Source organism: Panthera pardus, unplaced genomic scaffold, assembly GCF_024362965.1.
Source record: "Panthera pardus isolate Hobbes unplaced genomic scaffold, ASM2436296v1 HiC_scaffold_21, whole genome shotgun sequence".
NCBI classification, from domain to species: Eukaryota; Metazoa; Chordata; class Mammalia; order Carnivora; family Felidae; genus Panthera; species Panthera pardus.
Window position 1 is genome coordinate 68,467,611 of NW_026526777.1, and position 26,110 is coordinate 68,493,720.

Here is a 26,110-nt window from a genome sequence, read left to right on the forward strand (position 1 = left end):
CCTTCTGCCAAAGAGATGAGACATCTTCTCCTCATAAAAGTATTAGACATTAGTGTATGGCTTAATGTGATAGTCTGTTTTTAACATCAGTATGTTCATTCCCAAGAGAAGGAAAGAATTCCAGCCTGGTTGCTAGACAAGTTTTATTTTTTGTTTATGCAGATTTAAGTGCGTGTTTAATTTAAAAAGCTTTTTGATTTTTTGTTGTTGCTGATGACACGGGGTTAATATATTTTAATACTTCCTTTATGTGGTTATCAAAATAGCAGACTGTTAGGAAATCTAATGAGATACATCACTGCAGTTGTCATGTAATTTGTCCTCCAAAAGACAAATTACATGATTAATCTAGAAATGGGGAAAGAGATGAGGAAAAAATTTAGTAGGTAAGTTTAGATCAAATCATCTGCTTTTCTACATTTGGGATCTACCAGTACTGTATTATTATATTGCCATGTCCTTCTAGTTGTGAGGGTCACTTCACTCTATGGCACACACTTGGTGCTCTTGTGCTGTTAACTTAGAGATACGAGCATTGGCATTAGTACACAGAAGTGTTTGTCTATCAACTCTTTCTTGGAGTAGTGGTCTACAGAACACTTTCACAATATCTGTTAGGGGCATTTGCTGACACACTAGATTTACTTGTTTACTGGATTCTTTTGTTTACTGGGTTAGAGTTCAAGATTGTTCTGTTTTAACCGTGGGCGTTGCATATTAGGTCCAGTGTTCATTTCTCTCATGATACATTTAATTTTTATATCCAGTGACATTAAAATGTCCCATATTTAATGGCATTCTTTATAAGATGCTAAAAATGGGTCTGCATTGTACATGGTACGTGGGAATGAAGGGTCATTAGTTTCTCGTGACAGAGCCGTGTTGGTTTGAATGCAGGGTTTTTGGTTTTTGGTTTTTTTTTTGGGGGGGGGGTTGTTTTTTACCCCAAATGAAAAGTTGTTAAGATTACCTCTGTTACATTAAAAATTCAGAGAAGTAGGCTAATTCTGTTTAGAAGTTTAGCAAATGTTTGTTTTCACCAGTGCTGGAAATGCCAAGCCAGTAAATAAGAATGGCAGCTTAAATTGGGCAAATTTGATAAATGCATTAGCATACTTCATCCTAGTAATAAGGTTCTCATGCTCTCTCTCTCCTGTTTTTCATTTCCAGTGTTCTATTTAGGTGAGTTTTTGAATTCTGATTTTTTTCATTTAAGTTCTCCCTCCCCACTTCATGAATAAGTACCCTGAAGAGAATGTCTCATTGTCCTAGAAAATGCCAAGCTCAGGCGCCTATTCAGATGCTCATTGAACACTTGTTTTCCTCAAGCTCTTCATATGTAAATGTTTATTTTCCTTTATTGTTGGTGTTTTCCATTTGTTTCAAGTAAGCCTTCTGGGGATGATGGCAGTATTATGTCGCAGTCTTTCATTTGCTGTGTGTTATGTAAAGCTTATATTTTATTTTGCTAAACAAAAAAGAAGATACATTTGTAAATATGTGATGGTTTTATGTTATTCTTCTCATGATTTTATCTCCTCTGTCCAGCTAGCTATAAAGATAATGTTCATCTATAATGTTTTCCTCCCTTTTTAGGGCCAACATTGCCTAGACAAAATTCACAGCTACCTGCCCAAGTTCAAAATGGCCCATCACAAGAAGAATTGGAAATTCAAAGAAGGTAAATTTAAAAGTTGTTATTTGCAGTTTTTCTTTCTACTGCGGAAGGCCCACGAGCATCCTGGTATATAGGAAGTAGATTGTGTCTTGTCAGCCATTTAAAAGTCACTTAGCAGCATACAAAATGACTTTCACTTCACGGAGTCTTATTTTTATAGTGCTTACAGATTGATCTATGGTCATTCTGGCTTTCACATAACTAATTTAACTAGAAAGTTGGCGTCGTGTTGGCTGTTTGGATAAGTCTCTGATCTTGAGATACTACCATAGAGCTTAGTAATGGATACAGACTCACTCTGTTCATGATTGAATCGCTGGTTCAGTGAGATCAATAGTAATCATCTCGTTGCTTCAATGCCCTTTATAAAGAAATAGATTTGAAATTGTAACACAGCCTCAATTAGGTATAGTTTTTTTTTTCTGAATTAGCAGAGTTTCTGAACTGTAAGCTACCAAACTTGTAACAAAAGAGTTTTCTATACATTCAGCAACTAAAACTGAATTAGTTAAACCAGGTGTTCCATTTTATTTTATTTTATCTTTTATTTATTTTGAGAGAGAGAGTAGGAGAGAGTGTGATCAAAGGGTGGGGGGGAGAGAGAGAGAGAGAATGAATATGAATCCCAAGCAGGCTCCACGCTGTCAGTGCAGAGCCTGACTCGGGTCTCCATCTCACAAACCTTGAGATCATGACCTGAGTCGAAATCAAGAGTTGGATGCTTAACTAACTGAGCCATCCAGGTTCTCCCAGGCCTTCCACTTTAAGTTTTTTTTTTTTTAACGTTTATTTATTTTTCAGACAGAGAGAGACACAGCATGAACGGGGGAGGGGCAGAGAGAGGGAAACACAGAATCGGAAGCAGGCTCCAGGCTCTGAGCCGTCGGCCCAGAGCCCGATGCGGGGCTCGAACCCGCGGACCGCGAGATCGTGACCTGAGCCGAAGTCGGACGCTTAACCGACTGAGCCACCCAGGCGCCCCAGGCCTTCCACTTTAAACAAATGAAAACTTTTTGGAGATGTTGACATTGCCTTTTTTTGTTTGTTTGTTTAATGTCTATTTACTTTTGAGAGACAGAGCATGAGCAGGGGAGGAGCAGAGAGAGAGGGAGACACAAAATCCTAGACAGGTCCCAGGCTCGAGCTGTCTGTCAGCACAGAGCCTGACGCAGGGCTCAAACCCACAAACCATGATGAGATCATGACCTGAGCCGAAGTCAGACACCCACCCAACTGAGCCACTCAGGCACCCCTGTTATTTTTAATCACTAGTAGGTCACTTGTTTATTACAGAGAGCTGATAATCGTCCTACAGATGGATTCTTCCAGTTGACAAACATTTGCTCCATGGCAAGCTAGAGTTTCTTCCTGTGACCTTTGATTTGGATCCACATTTGAAACACTCTTCATATTCTTCATGTTGTCTTGATATGTGTGTCATGTTCCTCTGAAAGACAGACAGACGGGGATCTTTCACCACGTTCTGTGTGTAAATGCGTGGCCCTTGGGGAAGGCCCTTCCGAAATGAATTTTGTTTTCATCACAGCCTCTCTGGTTGAATCCCTCTCTATTTGGTTGAAAATCTGTCTCTTTTGAGTGATGCTGTAACAGAAGTAAAACTTAAGTTTTTATAGAAATAAGGAAGGTTTAAAAGTTCTGTATTGAGTGTTTTAAACATTCCAAAATAATTTCAAGAGTTAGAAATTGTAATGATACTGTTGCCCATCCCCCCCCCATACACACGGAAAAATAATTAATAAAAAAATGATTGTAGTATTATCAGGAGTAACCCATTTGTAGAAAGCCAGGAAGAACCAGGAGAGAACCCAAATGTAACAGATAATTTTTCACGTTGTGGAGCAGACAAGCATGTGGCCCTGGGGACAGGTGCTGGGCGAGGACAGCACAGAATAGAGACCGGAGCCGCGGAGGATGCTGCCGGCTGGTTAAGGGTCTCTGAAGGGCCGTCCGCTACATGGAGGGCTGTCCACGACTTGCAGCTCGAGGCTGTACTGGAAATGAGTATTGAGCGAATTTTTTACTGATTGCTGTGAAAACGCTGTGTGTATCTGTCCCATCTGGGTGTTAGCCCTGCAGCGCTCAGCCGGACTTGAGGCTTTTCTGCTTGTATGTGGGAAGATACGTCAGGATTTGAAATTGGACGTTGTTTATATTACTTGTTTAGTTGAAGACTTGAAATCGTCCAAAAAATTGATGTAAGTTTTTAAATTATTTTCTGTCCATAGTCACACACAGACTTTCTTCTTTTTTTTTCTTTTTTAATTAAAAAAAAAAAAAAACAATGTTTATGTCCGCACACAATGTAGGGCTTGAGCTCATAACCCCGAGATCAAGAGTCGCACTTCCCACCCAACTGAGCCAGCCCGGCGCCCCTCTTCTTTCTCTTGGATAAACCTTCCATTGGACACCACTTTCTTTCTCCTGGTGTTCATTTTTATCTCTGTTCCTTCCCTTTGCTCTCCTCTACCCGCTTCCATTTTTATCTGGTGAAATCTGTTGGTGTCTGCTCCGATCTCCTGGAAATGCTGCTTCCATCATCATTGGCTTGTTTCTGGTTTAGATTTCTTCTCCTGGTGCACAGCCTGCCTCTGCTTTCTTCCTTTTGGTACTGTAGTCTCTGTTCATCGCGGACTGCTCTCCCTTCCGTTTCTTCCGCAAGGGCGTGCGCTTAGCTGTCTCTGGGTTTTTTCCGCACGTGGTATACCTTCAAAAAACTGAGGATTCCGTGGGATATTGTAGTTTTCTCTTAACTGTCTTCTGCTGACGGCTCCCACGTTTACAGCCGTGATCTGCACCTGAGATCCATATTTCCAGTGAAATGGAATCCACGCGTCCTTTTGAGAATTTGGTGCCAGCAGTGGACTCCTGCCCTCTTCCACCCAGCCCTACATCCTTCTTAAATGCGCGTACACGTGCTCTTCTGTGCAACACCCGCATGGCATTTCGGAGGGTCACAGACCCTTCGGTTCCAACGAGTGGTCCTCAGTGAGCTGCTGCGGAACGCATGCGTTTGGGTATCCCGCTAATACCTCAGGGCGCGCACACTTCCTTCTCTTCGTATTTCACCCGGACTTTCTGCTTTAGGAAGTCTGTAATTATCTTCATTCACAGGCTCTGTTCCGGCATACCCTGTCACTTCTGTCTCGGAAAGCCTGACAGATTGTCTCTTCGGACATTCTCGTCACCGAGAGCTTTTCTGGCGTGTGTTCCCTTACGCACTCCCATCGTTTTCTAGTTGGTTTTCCTGCCTTTAACCTAGCTCCCTTTCAGTTTTTCCCACTTGCTTACTGTCAGATTAATTCTTTTTTAAGTCGTGTGTTCATGGTAGAATCCCAGGTAGTGCCGGAGGGTCGGAGATGGGGGAGCGTGTGGCCTTCCCTTCGTGTTAATCTCCAGACTCAATCCCTCCTAACCGTTTCTGCTTTTAGTATTTTGGATGGCTTCTTCCATAGCGCGAGATTATATGTTTCTATTTCTGTCTCCTGATTAGTCGAGTGATGGCTAGTGGCGGCTGACTCTACTAGGAAACCCGAATTCTTCATGTCCCTGCCCGTTACCAGTGGCCACTATTTGTAGTCCTGCTGTCGGTTTCTCTTTCAAATTGAACCTGTGTCTCTTCACTGCTCCCTCTGCGAGGGGGGCTCAGTGGTCCTGCCGTCCCGCTCCGCCCCCTGGGTGTGCTGTCTTGTCCGTGTGTTTGCAGGGGAGCCCCCCACCCCCTACCCCACTCTGGGGTCCCTTTAAACCTCATTCACCAGGGTAGTTGGAGTCCTTACGAATATGTGACTAGCTAAAGTTTTTGAGTTTTGTGGTTTCTTTCTCCCTCATTTCTTTCTTTAACCTCAATATTTAATAGACCTTTTCCATTTGAAGACTTAATAAGCACATCTCTTAATTTTTTTTTTAAATTTATTTTTTTAACATGTCTTCTCTGTTTTCTCTGTTGACTTTTTTGGGAACTCCTACATGTCAGATGCTGGCTTCCAAGGTTGTTGCTTCAGTATACTTCTATTTTTTCATTTTCTGCTTTTTTCTTTTTGTTCTGTATCATTGGTAATATTTTTAGCCACATATCCTAGACCAGCACTATTTAGTAGAAATACAGCATGGCCCATGTATGTAATTTTTAGTGGCCATATTAGCAAAAGTAAAAAAGAAACCTGTGACCTTAATTTTAATGATATATCGTGTTTAACCCAGTTTATCTAAAATCTTATCCCTCCAGGGGTGCCTGGGTGGCTCAGTCGGTTGAGCATCCGACTTCAGCTCAGGTCATGATCTTGCGGTCTGTGAGTTCGAGCCCCACGTCGGGCTCTGTGCTGACAGCTCAGAGCCTGGATGGAGCCTGCTTGGGATTCTGTCTCCCCCTCTCTCTGCCCCTCCCCCACTTGTGCTCTGTCTCTCTCTCTCTCTCTCTCAAAACTAAATAAACATTAAAAAAAATTTTTTTAATATCATTCCAGCATAAAGTAAGTGTAGAAATTGTTATGGTGTTTTACATTCTCTTTTTCATACTGAGTCTTTAAAATTCGGAATGTATTTTACACTTACCACGTATTACTGTCCAGACAGGCCACATTGTACGCGCCCACAGGCCACACCCCTGGCTCACGGCCACCTAATCGGGTGGGACGGTGGTGGATCTCTATTGAAAGACCAGTCTTGGGGCGCCTGGGTGGCTCGGTCAGTTAAGCGTCCGACTTCGGCTCAGGTCATGATCTCACGGTCCGTGAGTTCGAGCCCCGCGTCGGGCTCTGTGCTGACAGCTCAGAGCCTGGAGCCTGTTTCCAATTCTGTGTCTCCCTCTCTCTCTGCCCCTCCCCTGTTCATGCTCTGTCTCTCTCTGTCTCAAAAATAAATAAACGTTAAAAAAAAAATTAAAAAAAAAAAAAAAAAAAAAAAAAAAGAAAGACCAGTCTTAATCTCCAAGAGAGCTTTTTGTTTTGTAATCATTCCCTTCTTAACAGCCTGTTCCAGACTCACGATTGTATCTTAAGTGTCTCATGTTCTCGTCCTTTCTCTGAGTCCTCTCCCTCCTGTAGAGCTGGGTTGTTTGTCTTGTGTACTCAATATTCCTCCAACATCTGGTAATCTTGAGTGGTCCGCTTCTTTGTAAACGGATTCGATCGAATGGCATCCGTCCTCGGCTCGGGTTTCCCGTTGCATCATGGAGGCGACGTCTCTGCCGGACACGGCCTCCCTGAGAGCGAGGGCTGCCGGGGACGGGGGTCTGTGGAGGCGGGCGGAGCACACAGACTGGCAGGCTGTCCGTTCGGCAGGGAACAAGGGTGGGGGGCCGACCGGCCTCGGGACCCCACAGATGCCGACCGAGCTAGCCCTGGCTCCCCCAAAGCCGTGGCTCACCCGAGGCCGCGTGTCTGCTCAGAGGGCAGGCTGTGGTAAACGCCACCGCGTCTGTTGAGCTGAGCTGGGGGAGGAGAGGGTGGCGGTGCGGCTGCTCTGCAGACAGGGCGTGCGGTTATTCATCGGCCCGATCGTGGCCGCGTTGCCCGCTCCCATCCTGTCCCCTGGCCTCGCGGGAGGCCTCTCCTGCCTCCTCTTCTCCCGTCTGCTTCAGCCTCGTTCGGCACGGATGCCGGCTGTGGTCGCCTCCGCTCCGCGGCGCGGCGAGGTTCCAGGCGCCGTCTGTTCCCCTGCTTACGACGGAGCGGGGCAGGGAGCGGGGCGGGGACGTACACAGCCTTACCCCAGTCGGACGGACCGTCGACCTCCTAGGCGAGTAGTGCCCCCGGAAGAGACCGAGTAGAGGGGGGCGTGTGGGCCAGAGGGGCAAGGGGACGCCGGCCGGGGCGGCTCTCACCGACGCGAGGGAGGGCGCCGGCCAGGTGGGTGTCTGGGTGAAGCGCGCTGCGTGCGGAGGGAGCGCCCCGGGCGGAGGCCTCGCGGTGCTCGTGCACGCGTGTGCACGTGGACGAAGAGGCCCCTGAGGCCGGGGCAGAGAGAACAAGTGCACAGGGAGAGCGGTCGGTGGCTTTGAAGCCCGCGGAGAGTCCTGTCACGCGGGACGCGGCGGGCGATCGCGGAGAATTGAGCTTTCGTTCTGAGCGAAGGAGGAACCGCTGAGTGGTCTTGATGGACGTGGGTCGGCTTGCCGTCTCGGCCGGCCGTCCGTCTGGCTGCGCCGCGGAGACTAGCCTAGAGGGGAGCGCGCACGCAGGCGGGCGCGCGGTCGGGACCGTCCGGCGGGAGGACTCGGCGGCCGTCGCGGTCAACTAGGCGGGCCCCGGGGGTGGCTTCCGCCGAGGGAGGGGTGGGCGTGGCGAGAAGGCGGAGTCTTGGGCTCCTTGGGGGCGGGGTGCCGGCGGGGAAGGGTCACGGCTTTTAACCCGAGCGGGTGGGGAGGGGAGGGCGAGTTGTCCCCGACCGGAGCCGCGGGGGACTGTGCGAGCGGAGGGGGTTTTGTTGGGAGACACCGGGCTGGGGGAGCTCTGACGGCGCGCGGTTGGGACCTTCGCCGGACGTGCGCGGAAGGGCGCCGGGCAGGTGCTCGGCTGCACTGTCTACAGAGACGCGGGCGGGAGGTCGAGGCTTCCCGGCTTGCTGTTCCCGCCTCCGTAGACCTGACGATGGAGTTGGTCTGCCGCCGACCCCTCCGTGTTCCACTTTGTCGTGAGGTTGTGTGCGCACGGTCAGGGTTTTTCTGGAATTCCGGGAGGGGAGAGTTTGTTGACGTCTGCGGACCGGAATGAGTCCAGACGGTCCCGTGTGTCGCTTCCCCTCAGCGCTCCCGCGAGCCGTCCTCACGTCCGGCTTAGTTCTTTGGCCCGACGTCTGCGGGCGTCGGGGTCCGGGGCCCCGGCGGTGTCTCTGTGCCCCGGCGTCTCCTCCGTGCCTCGCTCGGCGGCCGCTCGTTGTCCGTAGACTCTCCTCCGGGTCTGTCGGTGGCTTGCTTTTCCGAACCCTTACGACTTACACGCTCTTTTACCTTTTACCGTCGAGGGTCTGGTTTACAGAAGGGTCTCCTTCACAGCGAACATCGTAGGCTGCTTGAGAGTAGAGACCTGAATAAAGTTTCTAAGAAAAAGCCAGGAAGTTTCTGGTAGTGAATTCACGTATGTGTAGGTGTTAGGTGTAAGAGACAGAAAATGTGAGTGTATATGGTTCGGAGTAGAGTTAAATAAGATAAGACACGCTGTTTTCATGCTCCTTAGGCTTCTGTCTGTGCCGCTTGGGAGATGGCTTTGAGCCAGGCCTTGAATGGGGCCTGGTGGAGCATTCGAGGCAGGAAGAGCAGAGGGTAAGGGCAGGGGCGGGCAGGGGGCCCTACTCCCCTCCCGCCTTAGACCAGTAGGTCGAGTCCAGCTTGCCAAGTGCTTTGTATGCCATGCTAAGAAACTGCTTTTTACTTATTTATTTATTTTTGAGAGAGAGAGAGCGAGAGTGTGTGCTCGCATGCTTTGGGGGGCTGGGGGGAGCAGAGAGAGGGAGAGAGAGAATCAGCACAGAACCCGACGTGGAGCTCAATCCCACGAGCTATGAGATCATGACCAGATCAAGAGTCAGACGCTCAACTGACTGAGCCACCTAGGTGCCCCAGAAATTGCTTTTTAGTAGGCTTGTCTTGAATTTGTCGTATAATAAAAAGGCACCTTGCTTTTTAACACTTAAGTATTTTCCCATAACGAGAAAGGTATACACCATTTTCCTTTGGCCTGCATCCCTTAATCTATCTTTGCTGGGGGGTTAGATCTACTGGGAAGAAGATACTTTGTAGCGGACCCTTAGTATTTGGTCCTTGCCTCAGCCAGCCGGGCTCCTGTGTTCTGTGGCCTGAAGACAGATGACAACAGACAGAACAAACTGAAGCTGGAGGAAATAGGTGTAATACAGGGAGCAGAAGAAAACCTGAAAATACACTGTAACAGCTTTGGAAAACTAGGAGAATATATTTCACTCCTAAAGCAGAAACCCTAGTTATTTAAAAAATAATCATTCAGAGAGTAAGGAAATGTACTTAGACATTAAAAAAATAGGAGTTTTGAAAAATTAATTACCCTAGGAATAGTTATAATAAAAGATAAGGGACAGTAAACGAGAAAGAAAACAAAATAAGATCAGATTAGGAGGCCCGATATCCAAATAATGGGAGCTTTAAGGGAGCAAAGAACGAAAAGCGTGAGGAAACAGAATCTGCAAATAAATGACAGGAGAAAGTTTCCTGGACCTCAGTGATGTGGTCGTGTGGGTCAGAGCGCTGCAGACCTTTTCCGAGTAGGGCCAGGTGGTAAATGTTTTAGCCAGAGAGTGGCCACGAGGCTTCTGTGGCAGTGGTTCGCCTCTTTGCAGTTTGCTGGGGACAGCAGGGGCAAGCGGGAGTGGCCGGCTTTGGGCCCTGGGTTCTCACTTGCGGGGCCCCAGGTCTGGATGGACACGACTCGCCAGTGTCCTGCCCAGTAAGTGAGAAAAACAGACCCACCGACAGGGCCTGTCACTGGAGTTGTAGACTGCGAGAGTAGAGCTTGGGGTGGGCGGGAGGGCTTCAAATCCTGAGAGGTTGTTTCCAAACTTCTTCTCTGTACGACTTCCCAGGAAGCTACTGGAAGGGGTGTTCTGTTAAAATGAGAGAATTGGGGCGCCTGCCTGGCTCAGTTGGTTAAGCATCCAACTTGGGCTCAGGTCTCGATTTCATGGTTCGTGAGTTCGAGTGCGGAGTCCGCTTCAGATCCTCTGTCTCCCTCTCTCTCTGCCCCACCCCTTCTCACGCATGCTCTCTCTCAAAAATAAACATTTAAAAATAAAGTGAGAGAATAAACCATTCAGGAATGAGGTCATGGCCCCACCAGGAAACAAGGCACCCATCTTGGGATGAGATTAGGGAGTTCCCAGCGTCACTGAAGGTGAAAGCCAGACCTCGGGGCCCGTCCGATGGGCCAGGGATCTGAGGTGCTTCCTGGGAAAAGCAAGAATGAGGGAACACGAAATAGAGCGGATCACCTGATGCGCCGGGTCATGTCGAGAGGGTTTACGGTTCCGGTTGGAGAGTTGGGGGTGAAGTAGGGATAGCGTAAAGAAAAGAACCAGATGGGGAGGAGACGGTGACTTTTGACACCAGAACAAGGAAGAAATTGCTGGGAAGAGCAGATGTGATTGGCCGTGAATATTGGGATCCAAAGTGGTGTCGTGATTTTATCGGAAGAGTGAGGAAGGTGAGGTTCTGTGGCGGAGGGGGGCAGGAGGTGGCTCACCTGTGAAGGAGAAAGCGGGTACCGTGCGACTGAACAGCTGAGAACTGGGGGAGCTCAGGAAACCACCGGATGTGGGAACCTGGCATCAGCGCCAGATCGAAAGGCTCTGCTTCTGGAGAGCGAGATCGGAAGCTGTGTTTTGTTACACGCTCTGTGACACGACTTGACTGTTAAGGTGTGTGTGCATTTTACAGGTTTAATCTTTCTGTCTTAACGAGCGTGAATTCGAGTTGATGAAACAGATGTTTACTCCAGGTGTTGTCTTAGTGAGTCCAGTACCTTGACTCTGGTAACGTGATGGTAGTTACTGGTTAGTTCTCTACCCCTGTACGTGTCGTTTGTTGACGTCAGTCTTTGGTTTCTACTTGTGTTAGTAATATCTGGCTTCTTTGACTGTGATGAAAACCGTATTTAAGAAACATGAGTCAGTCCTGTGTTCAGTCTCAACATAGGATGTAATTTAGTTAATGTCTATAAATAGCGAATGGGCACCACTACCTGAAAGATATAAAAGGGCCTGGTAGTCCCAGCACAGAGCAGGCCGGGAACCATGCGGTTGTACAGCCCCCCAGTCAGCCGGCCGGGGCCGGGTGGACCCAGAGTCGACCGCCTGCTGCTGTGAGTACGGGCCTGTGTCGGGGGCTCTGTAGCTGAGACCTGCATCCTCTGCTTTCATCTTGTCCGTTTTGTATTTGCTTACTGATGAAGAAGTGGAATGACCCACGTGATGTGGTCAGAAGATGTATGTAGTTTTATTTTCTGACAAGTGTCGGTAGCATCGTAGTGTTACTAGATGTTGTCAACTCAGACTTTAAATCATTCTCTATCTACCTAATAACACTCTTCATCATAGGTAAGGCTGTACGAAATGTGGTTTTAAATTTCATTATATTTTGCTCACTTTAAGAAAAATAGTCTTTGGGTCAACATAAACTAAATACGTGTCTGAATATATTTTTAAAAACCTATTACTCTCACTGTTGGCCAGTGCTTTGGGCATCTCTTGACATTTGGGGAGACTTCTTTCGAGGAAAGGGGTATTTGGGTGGTAGGAGGAACTATTTGTGATGTTTTTTAAATGCTCTCGGTGGCTATGATATTGGTCCTTTGCACTGTAATTGTTTCTGGAAAAAGGTACATTTTCTCAGAAACTTTCAAATTATGGTAAAATGCATATCCTAACTTAAGAGAAAAATCAGTCTGGCAGAATTTGTGCGTACTTCAGGGTTAGAGCCCATGTACTTTGGAGAGGTCCTCGGATGGTTCTAGCAAAGAGTGAAGAAACCGTGCAGCACAGCTCTAGGAGGAGGCGTCCCCTGCATTTCCTGTATGAGAGTCGGGAGTGGTGTTTCTGGGAAAAGCAGAGATTATAAATTTGGAAACTGCCCCCCAAAAAGATAATACAAACGTCCTGCTCTAGAGATCAAAACGTGTGAATGTCACGTTTGTACACCATCCCGTTTAGGTGAGAATTATTCACACTACTAAAGATTTGTAAGCCTGAGAGTTTCTTGTTGACACACTACTTTGGGAAATATATTTAGACGCGCATCTTTTCAGTGAGCGGGCTAGAAATGAGCCAGGGGCTTTTAACGCTTTCCGTCCTTCCTTCAAATCAAGACACTATGCGGTCAGCGGAATCTTCTGCAGCTTGTGAACTGCCTCCTCCAGCCGTGTGTCTGTGATCGTGGGGAAGCCATCTGGCAATGTGCTCCTCTCCCACATCAGTAGATACTCTTGATCTTTGATAGGCTGAGAACCCTGGAATAAATATCATAACCTGTGGAGTAATCTTCTTAAGTCAGGATTCCCTGGCTGTAAATGCCATTATGCAGTAATCCTTCAGACCTGGCCTCTGCCTGTGACTTCAGCTTACTTTTAGTGATAAAAGCATTGTGTCGCCTGGAGAAGTGGCCATTAACTTGGAGGTAAAAACAAGCAAACAAACAATCAAAACCCAGAGAACTTGAATGAGAACTGCAGTGAGGGGCGCCCGGCTGGCTCAGTCTGTGGAGCATGCGACTCTTGATCTCAGGGTCATGAGTTCCAGCCCCACCGTGGGTGCAGAGATTACTTTAAATAAATAAATAAAAAGAAATGCAGTGTAGTTTTAGGATACTCTATGGTCTAGCTGTGAACAGTATTTACATTATTGTGTCAGTGACATAAACTCCAATCTCATTATTCTGCTGGGACTGTGCTTAGGGACCCCGGGTGTGGTGAGGGCCCCACAGGAGGCATCGGTAGGCAGTCTCTAAAGTGAAAACAGAAGGAACGTCCAAAAAGAGTTGGCAGTAATGGTCTCTGGTGTTGGCGCCAGGGCTGGAAAGGTTGGAGCAGTGGTCTGTTGGTTTTGTTAGCAAGCTTCTTGCACCCACATTATTTGACGGGAGTAAAATGAAAGAGGTGGCACGGAAGCGTACAGGGGGCCCAGTGACTTGGGTCTTTCGTCACAGATTTCTCCGTGAGCTTCCGTGCCCTGAGATACCTCCCCTCAGCTTCCGGATGCAGATGCGCTCTGGTTAGAATAACGTGGGCGTCTCTTCGCCTTTTGGACCAATAGGTTGTTTAGACGATTCTATTATAGCGTATGCCCTTATTTTTTGACACAGACCGTGTTTTAAGTTTAATGGTACATCCCAGCCAAGTTTATTTATTAGAAGGTATTACAAAAAGAACCGACTCTGTCTACCCAGTTTATTATTGAAAACATCCTTGTGAGTACACCGAATTTCTTGCCTTCACCCCTGCAGCGATATTGCTATCCTCCGTAACTTTGGCAGCTAGCGGTTGTCCAGCAGCAGCATAACAAAGTCAGTACTGTGCCCTAAAAATCTGATTTATTATGTTCCAGCCAGTATCTCCACCACTGCCTGTCCCGAGCACTGCCGTAGGTTTCTTCTGCTTCTCTCTTGCAATATTCTTTTTAAAAAAATATTTTTTTAGCATTTATTTTTGAGAGACAGAGCGTGAGTGGGGGAGGGACAGAGAAAGAGGGGGACACAGAGTCTGAAGCAGCTCCAGGTTCTGAGCTGTCAGCCGACCGAGCCCCCCAGGCACCCCGTCTCCTGCAATACTGTCAAGTCCGGTGACCTGTCCCAAGGGAGGCTTCGGGTTCTTCCGACAGAAGTGGGATTGGTTCACTTGTCAAGTGGGCTCTTTCCTTTTTTATAGTCAGTTTAGGAAACGGGGAGAGATTTCTGGAAGAATCTTAGTGGTTTATTACTAGTGCTGGGAGGAACAAAGATTAGCATACACCCTCTGTCATTTAGTTCTGCCTCTAATTGCAACCCAGCCAGTCCAAGGAAAGTCCTAATTTGAAATTTCCAAACAATTATTATTATAGCTCACATTTATTGAGTGTTCATATGCTTTCAGGCACTTTTTAAAGAGCTTTCGAGGCATTACTTCATTTAATCTTACCCACGGTGCTATGAGATTATTATGTAGAAGATGGGGCCGAGTATTTTTATTTGGGGAAAGTTAACTTTTATGGCAAGACTGTTGTTTAGGTCCAGGTGGGTACTTGGAGACCTTTGCTTGCTCTGTTATATGTATGTATGGAAGTTAAAAGCAAGCTATATGTTTCACAGCCACATACATTGGGCCTCTGTAGGTTTTAATATAATCACAGCGATTCCACAGCCAGTATTTGAAGTCCTAGCATGAAAGAAGGGGATTTTTAATTTAATTGCGTAAATAGTAATTTAATTGCATAAATACTGAGACATTCCATACACTCTTAGACAAGGAGGTTAAAAGACATGAATGTTTTCCATCGATCTTCAAAGTTCAGAAAGTGTTAATAGGACTGAGAAGGGTAGGTCTCGGCAGAAGGGGTAGATTTAACAAAGTGATTCTAAAACTTAGCCAGAGAAAGCGAAGTATCTGAGAATCCTCTAGAAAAACTCAAAAGGAAGAGGAATAAGGATGGATGCACCCTACTAGATAATTTCTTTCAGACGTCCAGGCATACTGGTGCCACTCTAGACAAACATCCACGAACCAAATGTTGTGGAATTTCAGAAACAGTCAACACACAGAAAGGTGGCATCTTCTGCCAGTAAAGGTACAGTGATGTGGCTCACTACTGCGTGCCCAAACCCGAGATGAATTTCATATGAGCTAAGGATTTTGTTGTAGAAACGTGTAATTCCATAATCTTGTGGGAAGGGGCTAAGAGGGATGTCAGAGGCAGAGCACATGAAGGAATCCCGCCACTAGACTCTCTATGTAAAAGTTAAAAGCCGTATTACAACTTTAACAAATCTAACATATTACAGTTTTAAATGACACTTTAAAAATCAAAGGCAGTTAAAAAGCCGTAATAAAAGTTCAAAATACATACGACCAACATCTGTGACGATAGGTTGTTAGCTTTAATAGAGAAAAGAGCTCTACAAATGAGGATGGAATGTTAACTGTCGGGGGAGAAAACCCATCAAAGGACGCACGCAGCTGTGTCCCAGTAGGCTGCAGGGGCCAGGAGGCCAGCTGTCGCGTGACTGACAGCAAGTGCATTAGCAGCAGTTAAAGACCCCAGTGGTGAAAGGAGGTTCTCTCTATCCTTGGGCTGCTGGGAAGCCCAGCCACTAATCCTGAACAGTTTGGAGCCATGTATCCAGAATCTTAAGATGTGTGTACCTTTTCTCCTAGCAAATCTGCCGGTAGCGATCCTTCGGAAGCAGTAGGGAAACGGCTTAAAAATAAATGGGGCAAACTTGGGCGAGCTGTTGTCGTGGCTCGCCGGCCGTTGTATTTCTAAAATGATGACGTATTAACTTGTGAACATTCGAAATAGTGACTTGGTCACTACGGTGGTACGCTCAGTTACTTGGAAAATTCATTTCTTTGTGGCACTTCCCTCATGAACAGTGCACACTAAAGTGAGCCGTTAGTGTCGTGTGCTACTAGTGACCCTGCTAAGTTCCTCTCCGTGAGGCTGGGAAGTGGTGCGGGCCGCCGTGGACGGCAGGCTCCGCTCGCTTCGCCTGTGCCTCGGAAGGGAGGCGCACGCGGGCTCGTCGCGAGTAGGCGTCTAAGGACGGCGGCCGTCGCCGCGCGGCTCTGATGGCTTTGGTCTCGGAATTCCAGGCAGCTGCAAGAACAGCAGCGGCAGAAGGAGCTGGAGCGGGAGCGCGTGGAGCGCGAGCGCGTGGAGCGCGCGGAGCGGGAGCGGCTGGAGCAGGAGCAGCTGGAGCGCGAGCGGCTGGAGCGGGAGCGCGAGCGGCAGGACCGGCTGGAGCGCGAGCGGCTGGAGCGGCTCGACCGCGAGAGGGAGCAGCGGGAGCAGCGGGAGCAGCGCGAGCGGGAGCAGCGCGAGCGGCAGGAGCAGCGGGAGCGCGAGCGCGAGCGGGAGCGGGAGCAGCGCGAGCGGCAGGAGCAGCTGGAGCGGCAGGAGCAGCTGGAGTGGGAGCGCGAGCGGGAGCGCCGGCTGTCGGCCGCCGGTAAGAAGCGCGCGCCGTGCTCCGTGCGGGTGCATGTGCGGGCGGGGGCGGGCGGGGGGCGTGGGGGGCGGGCAGCAAGTGGGACACCGAGAAGCGGGCCGCACTTGTTGCTCTGCCGCCTCCTTCCCCCTCGCGGTGTTAGTGCACTTAGCGCCGGGGGCTTGAGAAAGTCGGAAACGTGCCGCCAGGCTTTCCAAGTCTTCTCACTCCCTGTAAATTGGCTGTAAAGTGCGTGTTTTTGTGGGAAGTGTTTACTTTGGATGAACTTAGAACACAGCCCCCCCCCCCCCCCCGCCCTTTGAGGTTGCTTAAATTGTCCTGACTCCTGTCCCGTTCAAGAACTTTGTTTGATTGTGCTCGAAAGTGCTTGAAGGAGGAATTCAGAATAGTAGGCGAAAAGTACCCTCTCTAAAACTGACTGGCTTGCATGTATTCTAGTACTGCAAAAAATTAGTGAAAATTTCTAAATCGGATGGAATTTATCGAAAGATGTAAGCGTTAAAAAGCACAGTTTGAGACGTTCATTAAAATTGACATTTACTGTCCTAGGATCTCAGAATTATTTTCCTATTCCATATGGCCTGTATCCAAGGTCTCAGTGTGGTTGATGGGTTGTCGTTTGAGCTAATTTACTTGTTCTTAACTGCCTCGTTATTTTCTGGGGTTGTAGCCAACCAAAGAAACAAAACTTATCCACAAATAAGCAGGAACGAGGGGCCCCTAGCCCTCTGTGAAACTTTTTGCCAGTTTCGCTATTTGTTCGTAAAACAACAAGCAGACTTACTCTTCTGTTTGTGGTCCTACTCACGTAACTTGAATGTCCTTTTAGTGGACCGAATAATGAGACTTGAGATAGAATCTTCTTCTTGCCAAAGACGAGCTAAGTGAGCAATGTCGTGTGTCAGTACGCTCGCCAGACGGAAAGCGAGCCCGTGTCCTCCTCCCCTGGGTCTCGGGATGCATGGACGAGTGAGCGCGTTCTCGGGGACTAACCGCGGTCTGCGTGCGTGCACTGTGTCCCGAGTGCTGGTTTTGTGGCTTCACTAGCTCCCTTTTTCTCTCTCCTTTTTTATCCCGTCTCTGCTGCCGCTCCCCACCTTCCCGCAGCTCCGCCCTCCGACAGCTCCCCGTATAGCGCGCCGCTGCCCGAGTATGCCGGCTGCCAGCCTCCTGCGGCACCTCCTCCATCCTATGCTAAAGTCATCGCAGCTCCAGGGTCAGACGCCAGTCCTGACTATGCTGTGGTGACCGCTTTGCCACCTACTTGCACGCCCCCCACACCGCCTCTTCGGCACTCGGCGACACGTTTTGCAGCATCTGTAGGCTCAGCCTTCCACCCCGTTCTTCCCCATTACGCTACGGTTCCTCGTCCTCTGAACAAAAACTCTCGGCCTTCTTCTCCCGTGAACACACCCTCTTCTCAGCCTCCGGCCGCGAAGCCCTGTGCCTGGTCTACTTGCACTGTGTCGCCCCTCCCTCCATCTCCTCCGGTCATGATTAGCAGCCCCCCCGGCAAAGCGACCGGTCCGAGGCCTGTCCTCCCTGTCTGTGTTTCTTCTCCTGTGCCCCCACTGCCTCCGTCACCGACAGCACCCAACGGGCCGCTTGACTCTGTCACGTGTCCGGTGTCTCCGCCGCCTACCTCAGGGCCAGCAGCGCCGCCACCGCCGCCGCCTTCCCTCGCACCGCGCTCACACTGTGGACCTCAAGCCTCTCCTCCTCCAAGCACCCCCATTGCCTCAGCTCCCTCCTCCAAGCCTAGTGTTCTCCCTTCTCCCTCTGCAGCTGCCCCTGCGCCTGCCCCTGCGGAGACTCCTCTAAACTCTGTGCTGGGGGACTCCTCTGCTTCTGAGCCAGGCTCGCAGGCAGCCTCTCAGCCGGCCGAGACTCCAGCCCAACAGGGTAAGGCTTCCGTCGTTGCCGCTGACGGCTCGTCCCTCGAAAGGTGGCGCGCCAGCGGCCGTCACTGCCTGGAAGGACGGGGAGGGTGGTGTCTCCAGGCGGATGGCCTCCCGTCACCGTGCCACGTGGTCTGTAGTTTGAACAAGTGGCCGACGAGGGAGGTGGTCTTCTGCTGGATCGGTTGCATTCGGAGGATCCATATGAGGAATTCCCACAGCAATTGGGACTTGGGTGTCTCCCACAGGATCACGGGGCGGGGGGGGGGGGGGGGTCCGGTATCTGGTGGCCCCCACGACACAGCTCTTTTCAATTTCACTAGGAAGACGTTACTTACACGTTTGTCTGCACAGTGACTATATGATCTCCCTTGTCTCCCTTTAATCTGTGGGAAATTTGGAGGACAGACTTGGTGCCCAGCTGTAGGCATTAAGCGTATCATCCTAGAGTCTGCCTCGGCACAGTTCCGGGCGTGGGCCCTGTCTCATTTGGGCTTCCCACGTTGGACTCGAGGGGGTAGGTGCGCCCTGAATCCTGCGGGGCAGCCTGACTTGGCACAAGGGGTGGGAGGAACGGCAGGCTTGCCGTATGCCCCAGCGGATTCCGCGCTCCCGAGTGACGGGCGGTGGTGGGCCGAAGGGGTGGTGGGAAGGGAATACGCATCCTCCCCCGTTATCCCTCCCGCCCCTCCCCTTGCCCAGCCGTGCCGTCACGGTCACGGGGGAGGGCGGGTGTGACCTTCTGAGGGTGGGTTATTTGCAAGTAGGGGAGGACCTGGGTCTGGAAGTAAAGACGATGCTCAGCAACTCTTTTTTTCAAAAAGAGGATTAGCAGGAAGTAAAGGAAGGAATAGGACAGATTTGTATTTGTAAAGAAACAGTGTTACAGTCTGGATTTAAATTAAACACCTCCTTCAAAAAATCTTGGTTCTTAAGTAATAAGACTTGTTACTGCTGTGTACATATTTTTTCTCGTTGACTTATCAAGTTGGCTTAAACACTGAGCCAGAATTCTAGTATGTGCAGATGTGTAACATGTGACCACAGTGCTGGACAGAGAGGCACAGTGAGCCTGACCTGACAGCCACCCCGCCCTGCCCTCGGGGCCCACTGCCCGGGAAGAGAGGCGTCCCCTGCTCTGTGCTCTTCTAGGAGCCATTGGTGTTCTCAGCTTGTGTGAACCGCTCAGTCAGTGCTCAGTTAGCAGCTGCAGGAAATCCCCACCCGTTGTGCAAATAGCATTTTATTTGTCCTGAAACCCTCCAAGAGGGGAGTGCCTACTAGGTCGTTCTTCCGATACGAAAGAAGTTCGTGTTCACTCTCTCTGTGGTTTTACTAGATGTGGAGACATCTCTCTCTTCCCCTGTCTTCTAGACTAAAAAAACCTCTCTACTTCCAATTCCGGATCCTTTAATTACTTCTGGTTGTTTTGAGGTTGCGCTGTGTTCTAGTAGATTCCTTCATTTTGGTGATTCTGTGCACACCGGATTTAAGTGTGGAACGTGTGTAAGATACTGGAATGGGGACCCACGCCCTCTCATGGTCTCAGTCGGCACAGGCGGGGTCTCCACCACTGCAGACTTACCGTCTCAGCCTTTGGGGGTGCACGCAGACGACTTTGGGTCTGTTTCTTCAGGCCTTACTAACCGCCCTCACATACACTAGCTTGTTTTCGGGGACGCTGCCCCCGGCGCAGATTTTGCGAGCACTTATTTTATTTACCAAATCCCGGGAACACCCAAAAATCGAAAGTAAGAAGTCCTCTATTTTGGCTTTACATTTTAGTATCTTTTTCACCCTGATCCAGACTTTAACATTGTGCTAAGCGGAGCTCACGAACAATAGTGAGTGTTGGAGGCGGTGGCGTCCTGCACCGCTTCCCAAAGAGGGTACCGCGCGGCGCCCCGTTGACCGGCTGTCTAACGTCTCTCTCCTGCAGGCGGTGTCTTGGGACCACCCGCACCTCCGCCCCCACCGCCGCTCCCACCCGGCCCCGTCCCGGCCGCCGCAGCACCGCCCCCCCCACCCGGGGCCGCCGCCCCCCGCCTCCGCTCCCCGCAGCGGGGCCGCCGCCCCCACCGCCCCCGCCCCCCCCTTCCCAACCAGGTCCCCCCCCCCTCCTCCGCCCCCTCCCGCGCCCCCACTCCCCGCATCTGGATTTTTTGCGGGATCAGCGTCTGAAGACAATCGCCCGTTGACTGGACTTGCCGCTGCGATTGCCGGAGCGAAACTGAGGAAAGTGTCCCGGGTAAATGCGTTTCCGTGTCCCCTTTTCTGTGTGTGTGTGTCCTGTCCTTTCTCAGCGACTCAAGTACCGAGTTTACCGTATTCTACTTTCGTGAACTTCATTGACTGAAAAATTTGAGATAATTTATACTTCAGAACAGTTGAGAGAGTGCAGTTTCTGTGAACCCATCGCCCAGACTCACCGCTTGCAGTATCTGCTTTGATGTTTCCGTGTGTTTGTGTTTCCTTCTGGGCGAACACAGTACTCTCCCCTTTTGTCAGACACGCCACTCCACGGTGTCCGTAAATCCTGCTTTGTAGGGACAGGGACATGCACCTGTGTGTCCACTGTACAATGATCAGAGTCAGGAAGCTGGATCGATGGGCTGTTAACAATCTACAGACCTACTCAGATCGCATCTGGGGTCAGTGATGTCTTTTACACCACTTTTCTAGCCCAAGATCCTGGAGTCCATCTGGTTGTAATGTCCCGAGTATGCTGTAATCTGTGTCAGCCCCTCAGTGTTTCTTACACGACGTTGCCGTTGCTGACGTCTGCAGAGCACTGATTTTGTGGCTCCTCCTTCAGTTTGGTTTCCCTGGTAGGTTTCCTCATTGTATTATGCATTCTGGGGCAGGTTACACTTTTTTTCCCCCCTCCCAAAGTGTATGTCCTTGTCAGTGTATCGAACAGGGAGACATGTCTTATCCGGTTATTTTCTATCCCGTTACTGTTGACGTTAACTTTGATGAAACTTCCACCGATTTATGTAAATCCACGCCATTCACTCCATAGGTTCTTAAAAAGATTTTACAAATAATACTTAGATGTTTGTATTGAAATTAAGTCTTCCTTCTGTTTTGAATGTAACGCTCAGGTCGTCTAACGTAGGGGCTCACTGTGTGTCTATTCTCATTAAGGTGGAGGACGCCTCTTTCCCGAGTGGAGGGAGCACCATCGGCGCGAACCCAGCCTTGTCCAAATCAGACACGGGTCGCGGGAACGGACCCCTCCCGTTAGGGGGCAGCGGGCTGATGGAGGAGATGAGCGCCCTGCTGGCCAGGAGGTAAGCGAGGAGTTACGTGAACGTGGTCACGATTGAGAGGGTCGTGTTCGTTTCATTCAGCTGTAATTGAGCCGGGCACAGTTCTTCCCCTCTGGAGAAGTAGTTGTTCTGCTAAAAGTTAGATGAATTTTTTAACAATCTGACTTACCCTCTTTCTAGGAGAAGAATTGCTGAAAAGGGATCAACGATAGACACCGAACAGAAAGAAGACAAACACGTGAGTTCATGAAGAGTCTGCCTGGCTGGGGCACGAGAGCCAGGGGAGCTCCTTCGGGAGACGGTGTCGGAGATTAGTTGGAATCTGTCACTGCTTCTTTCGGCCCTTCACGTACAACAGATGGCTTGTTTGGAGCCTCACGTATAAATGTTTACTAGCATTCTTCATAAGATGGGTTGAGTTTGTGGGGAAAGGACTGAATTCTAACCTGTAGAGTAAGTGCTGTACCTTAGATGAGAGAATGACCTTTCACTCGAGCTTTAAAATCTCTTAGGGTCTCAGTTACCTGCTGTTGAAAACGAAGGAATTAGACTGAGTCCTGGTTTTGAACTGTTTCCCCCATGGTTCTGGGCTGCGCCCCCTCCTCCCTCCCCATGTCATCCGGGCTTTATCTGCCCGGTGCACCGGTGTCTGAGCAGTACAGGTGTTCTCCCCCGCCGCCCCCCCGAGTTTGGTGTTCCGTGCCATTACCCCGACCCGTCTGTGACATCTGGCTCTGTCTCGGCGGCTGGTGCCGCTCAGGGAGGGTGCTCAAGGACAGGACCCGGGGAGGGGAGTTGGGGCAGAGGAGGACAGTCTGTGCTGGAACGGAAGGGGCAGGAGGCTGACAAAAGACATGGCGGGCAGCGCACCAGTAGGACTGGAGGCGGAGGAGAGTGCGGCACTGAGTCTGTGCCCCGGGTTATTCTAGCAGATGTGGTGTGATTAATACGAGTTTCTGTATGTTTAGGAAGATTCCGAGCCCGTCACTTCTAAGGCCTCGTCGACAAGTACACCCGGTAAGTTTAGGAGATCTATTTCAACCTTTGAGAACCTTCTCAAAATACTAACGCCCCTCAATTAAAAATTCCCCTTTACCCATTTTGGACCAAGTACCTGCTTGGCCACGAAAATGTTAAAAGTGTTTCGTTCACGCTCAGAAGCAATGACTTGTTTTTCCTCTGCCTCTGTGATATTGGGAGATCCGTTAAAACCTGAAGATTTTTTCTGGTGATTCTTTCTTTGAAAATCATAATTTTTAACACATTCCGCGTGTACTACTGTTAATGATTTGAAGTTATTTGCTAAAGCAAGGAAATATACATAGATGAAAGGGAAGTATCTTTAATCATTGATTCTTAAAGGTAAAGATTAAGTGAGGGGCGCCTGGATGGCTCAGTTGGTTAAGCAGTCGACCTCGGCTCAGGTCACGATCTCACTGTTCGTGGGTTCAAGCCCCGCGTCGGACTCTGTGCTGACAGCTCAGAGCCTGGAACCTGCTTCCGGTTCTGTGTCTCCCTCTCTCTCTACCCCTCCTCTGCTCATGCTCCGTTTCTCTCTTTCTGTCTCTTTCTCTCTCAAAAATAAATAAACCTTAAAAACCATTATTGAAAAAAAAAGATTAAGTGAGCCTGTAGTTATTAGTACTAGCATCCATCTCAAAACGTTCTCATCTAGAGAGCATTGTCATTTTAATCATGCATTTGGGTGGTACTGATAAGGAAGTAAAGCTTCTAATTTGTAAGGTAAAGGAAAATCTCGTTAAAGTCTTCGAAAAGTGTTGTTGAATTCAGTGCAGTTTCTGACGTGGAGAAATCTTGGGTGGAGAGTATTTCATGCAGAATACAAATAAACCACCTGTCACTGCGGGCACTGCACGAGCGCGGTGTCCGTGCCTAGGATGTGAGGCTCTCGTGTTTTACGTGTCATTTCCTTGTGTTTGACCAAAAGACAAAGAGCTGGACTGTCTCTTCAGCTTTTTTATCTAATTTGGAATAAAGCAACATGAATAAATTTGATGATTTCAATGAATTACTATCTTGAATGACCCATAAGTAATCACTGTAGAGAAATGTCCACATTAATTCCTACTCGTTTTGATTTGGAGACTACCAGCGACCTCTAGAATTGCACTATTTAGAAATCCTAAAAAATTTCCATTTTTGTGATTGTAACCCATTCTCCAAAAAACCCAACATAGTCTCATATTCTCATTATTGAATGGTGACTATTTGGTACTTTGATAGCTATCTTGTAGTTAAGACTGTGACTTTGTGAATTGTTTTTCCTCTAAATAAGACTCAGATCACTTTGACATTGCCTTCCTTAAAAATCCTCTGTTTTGTGAACCACTTACTGTAAGAACTTTATCTTTCTTCCATAAGCCAAAATTTGTATGTATGTTGTTACCAAGAGCACAGATTCTTCAGAGCTCCACTGTAAGTTAGGGTTCCAGAGCTGTTCACAAGGTGAAAAGAGCTATGAATCCTCCCACCCCCAATGAGAAGGGGTGGCCGACTGTATTTTTATACAAACGTGTTCATAGTTCATTTGCATGTTCCCTGAGGCGTATCCATAGACCGAGAAGCCAAGAACTCCTCATCCGATCGGGAGTCCTGCTCGTTAGACTTTTAGCCCCTGGCTTGCAGACATACAGTGTTTTACATTTCACAGTCTGCAGTTTTCCTAGGGGGGCTGGTCACACTTGCTTATTCATTTCTTCCTGTTTTAAGGTCTGAGGTTATACAAATTAGAATCCTTATAGATTTTACTGTTTTAAAAAAAATTTTTAATGTTTGCTTTTGAGAGCGAGAGAGAGACAGAGCACAAGCAAGGGGGTGGGCAGACAGAGAGGGAGACACAGGATCCGAAGCCAGGCTCCAGGCTCGGAGCTGTCAGCCCAGAGCCCACGTGAGGCTTGAACTCACGGACCATGAGATCATGACCTGAGCTGAAGTCAGACGCTCAGCAGACTGAGCCCCCCAGGCGCCCAGGATCCTTACAGATTTTAATTAAAGTTCAGAATTGAAATGAAAAATTTTTTATTTATCTGTATTACTGCCTAAACACGTATAGTGGCGTCTAGGATTTTGTTATTTGTTTCACGGTAACTCTGGGAGCACATAAGGTATTTAATGACTTATGTTCCGTATTTTTAAGAACCAGCAAGAAAACCTTGGGAAAGAGCGAATACAGTGAATGGCAGCAAGTCACCTGTCATCTCCAGGTACCTGTGTTCTCTAAGGTTCACATTTACACGTGGTTAGCGGCTACATTTCCGTTGTAGGAAAAATCAAATGGCAGATATGAGTGTGCAAAGGGGCAAATAAAACCTGTAATGCCTCTGCTCTTGGAAACCACTGAGCACCGTCTGTTCTTCCGAGTGATTGTCTGGACCCCACCGTATGCTTATTGTTAGCCAGTTGTCTGAAATTTTGAGATCGCTTTGGTCCTTCCGAATGGTTTTATTTTGAAGAATTCAAAACTACAGAAAAGTCGAGAGAAGGGCAGACACCCGTATGCCCATCGTCCAGACTCCCCAGTTCCTAGTTTTGCCACATTGGCTTTGAGCTCCTATTTACACACCCACGCTTGCTTCTCTGGAGTTCTGGAAAGCAGTTTGCAAATTTGCCTCATCCTGAGTCCTTCATCCTTCTGCATTTTCCCTGAGGAGCAGGCTGTCCTCCTGCGGAACCCTAGTACCGTTCTCGCTTGCAAGAAAGTTAACGTTGAACCATGATGTGATGTGACATAGTCACCTTTCCCCATGAGTCTCAGTGACATCCTTCATTTTGTAAATGTAAGTTTTGAAAGAAACTTCTATGTTTCAAGCTGAAAAGCAGCCGGAGAGAAATTTCATTTAGTGTTTAAGAAAGAGCAAAATAAAACCTGAAGTTCTGAATTTGTGAAGTAAAAAGATTGGTTTCTCTCTCGGTTGAAACTTTAATTATAGTCAACTTAGAAAAAGTGCCCAGAAACAAGATTGGTTAACCTTGTTTATCCCGGGCCACGAGGCGTGGTCTTCGCAAACAGCATTTCTTAGCTGGGCGTGTTTTGTTGTCATAACTGATTTGTATCACAGGTCTTGAACATAGATGAGACTTTCCCTTGATTTCTGAGACAGTTTAAAGGACTTCTGTTTTTGGTGTTTGTTTTTTGGTTTTTTTTTTTTTCCAGAAAAAAGTATGTGTCTCGGGACCAAACAGCTTTTTGGCTTTTCTTTCTGGCCTTATTTGCCTTATTTTTGCCTCTTAAAAAGCAGACTTGACTCTAATGATAGAAACCTAAAAAGGGAAAAATACGAGGATAGACACCCACCCCCCCCCCACCCCCCGCCCCCGCCCCCGCCCCTGATCTGTCCCATATCAGCCTGATCGTAAAATTGGGTGTGTTTCTCTGGGCTCTCTGTGCCGGCAGAGACGGGGCGGTGGCAGAATTACGTGAGTTCCGCCAAGAAACGGAGCCTTTTTCAATGTATAGAATCTTCTGGTTTCTCTGTGACTGAAAGATGAGTGTATCTGACTTTTGGAAAAAATGCAGGAATTGCTTTTGTGGCCATGTTTTCAGTAGAGTAGAAAGATTGGTGTTTAT

General features: G+C 48.6%; 1 protein-coding gene across 1 annotated transcript in view; it reads left to right on the forward strand.

Moving 5' to 3' along the window:
- The window catches only part of ENAH (ENAH actin regulator), a 137,066-nt gene that overhangs the window by 98,724 nt on the left and 12,232 nt on the right, over positions 1-26,110 (forward strand). The window contains 10 exon segments of the mRNA XM_053909450.1: positions 1,597-1,681; positions 16,000-16,352; positions 18,138-18,254; positions 20,190-20,287; positions 20,290-20,337; positions 20,340-20,498; positions 21,398-21,543; positions 21,703-21,760; positions 22,491-22,539; positions 24,680-24,746. Of these exon segments, the coding sequence (XP_053765425.1) occupies positions 1,597-1,681; positions 16,000-16,352; positions 18,138-18,254; positions 20,190-20,287; positions 20,290-20,337; positions 20,340-20,498; positions 21,398-21,543; positions 21,703-21,760; positions 22,491-22,539; positions 24,680-24,746 (1,180 nt within the window).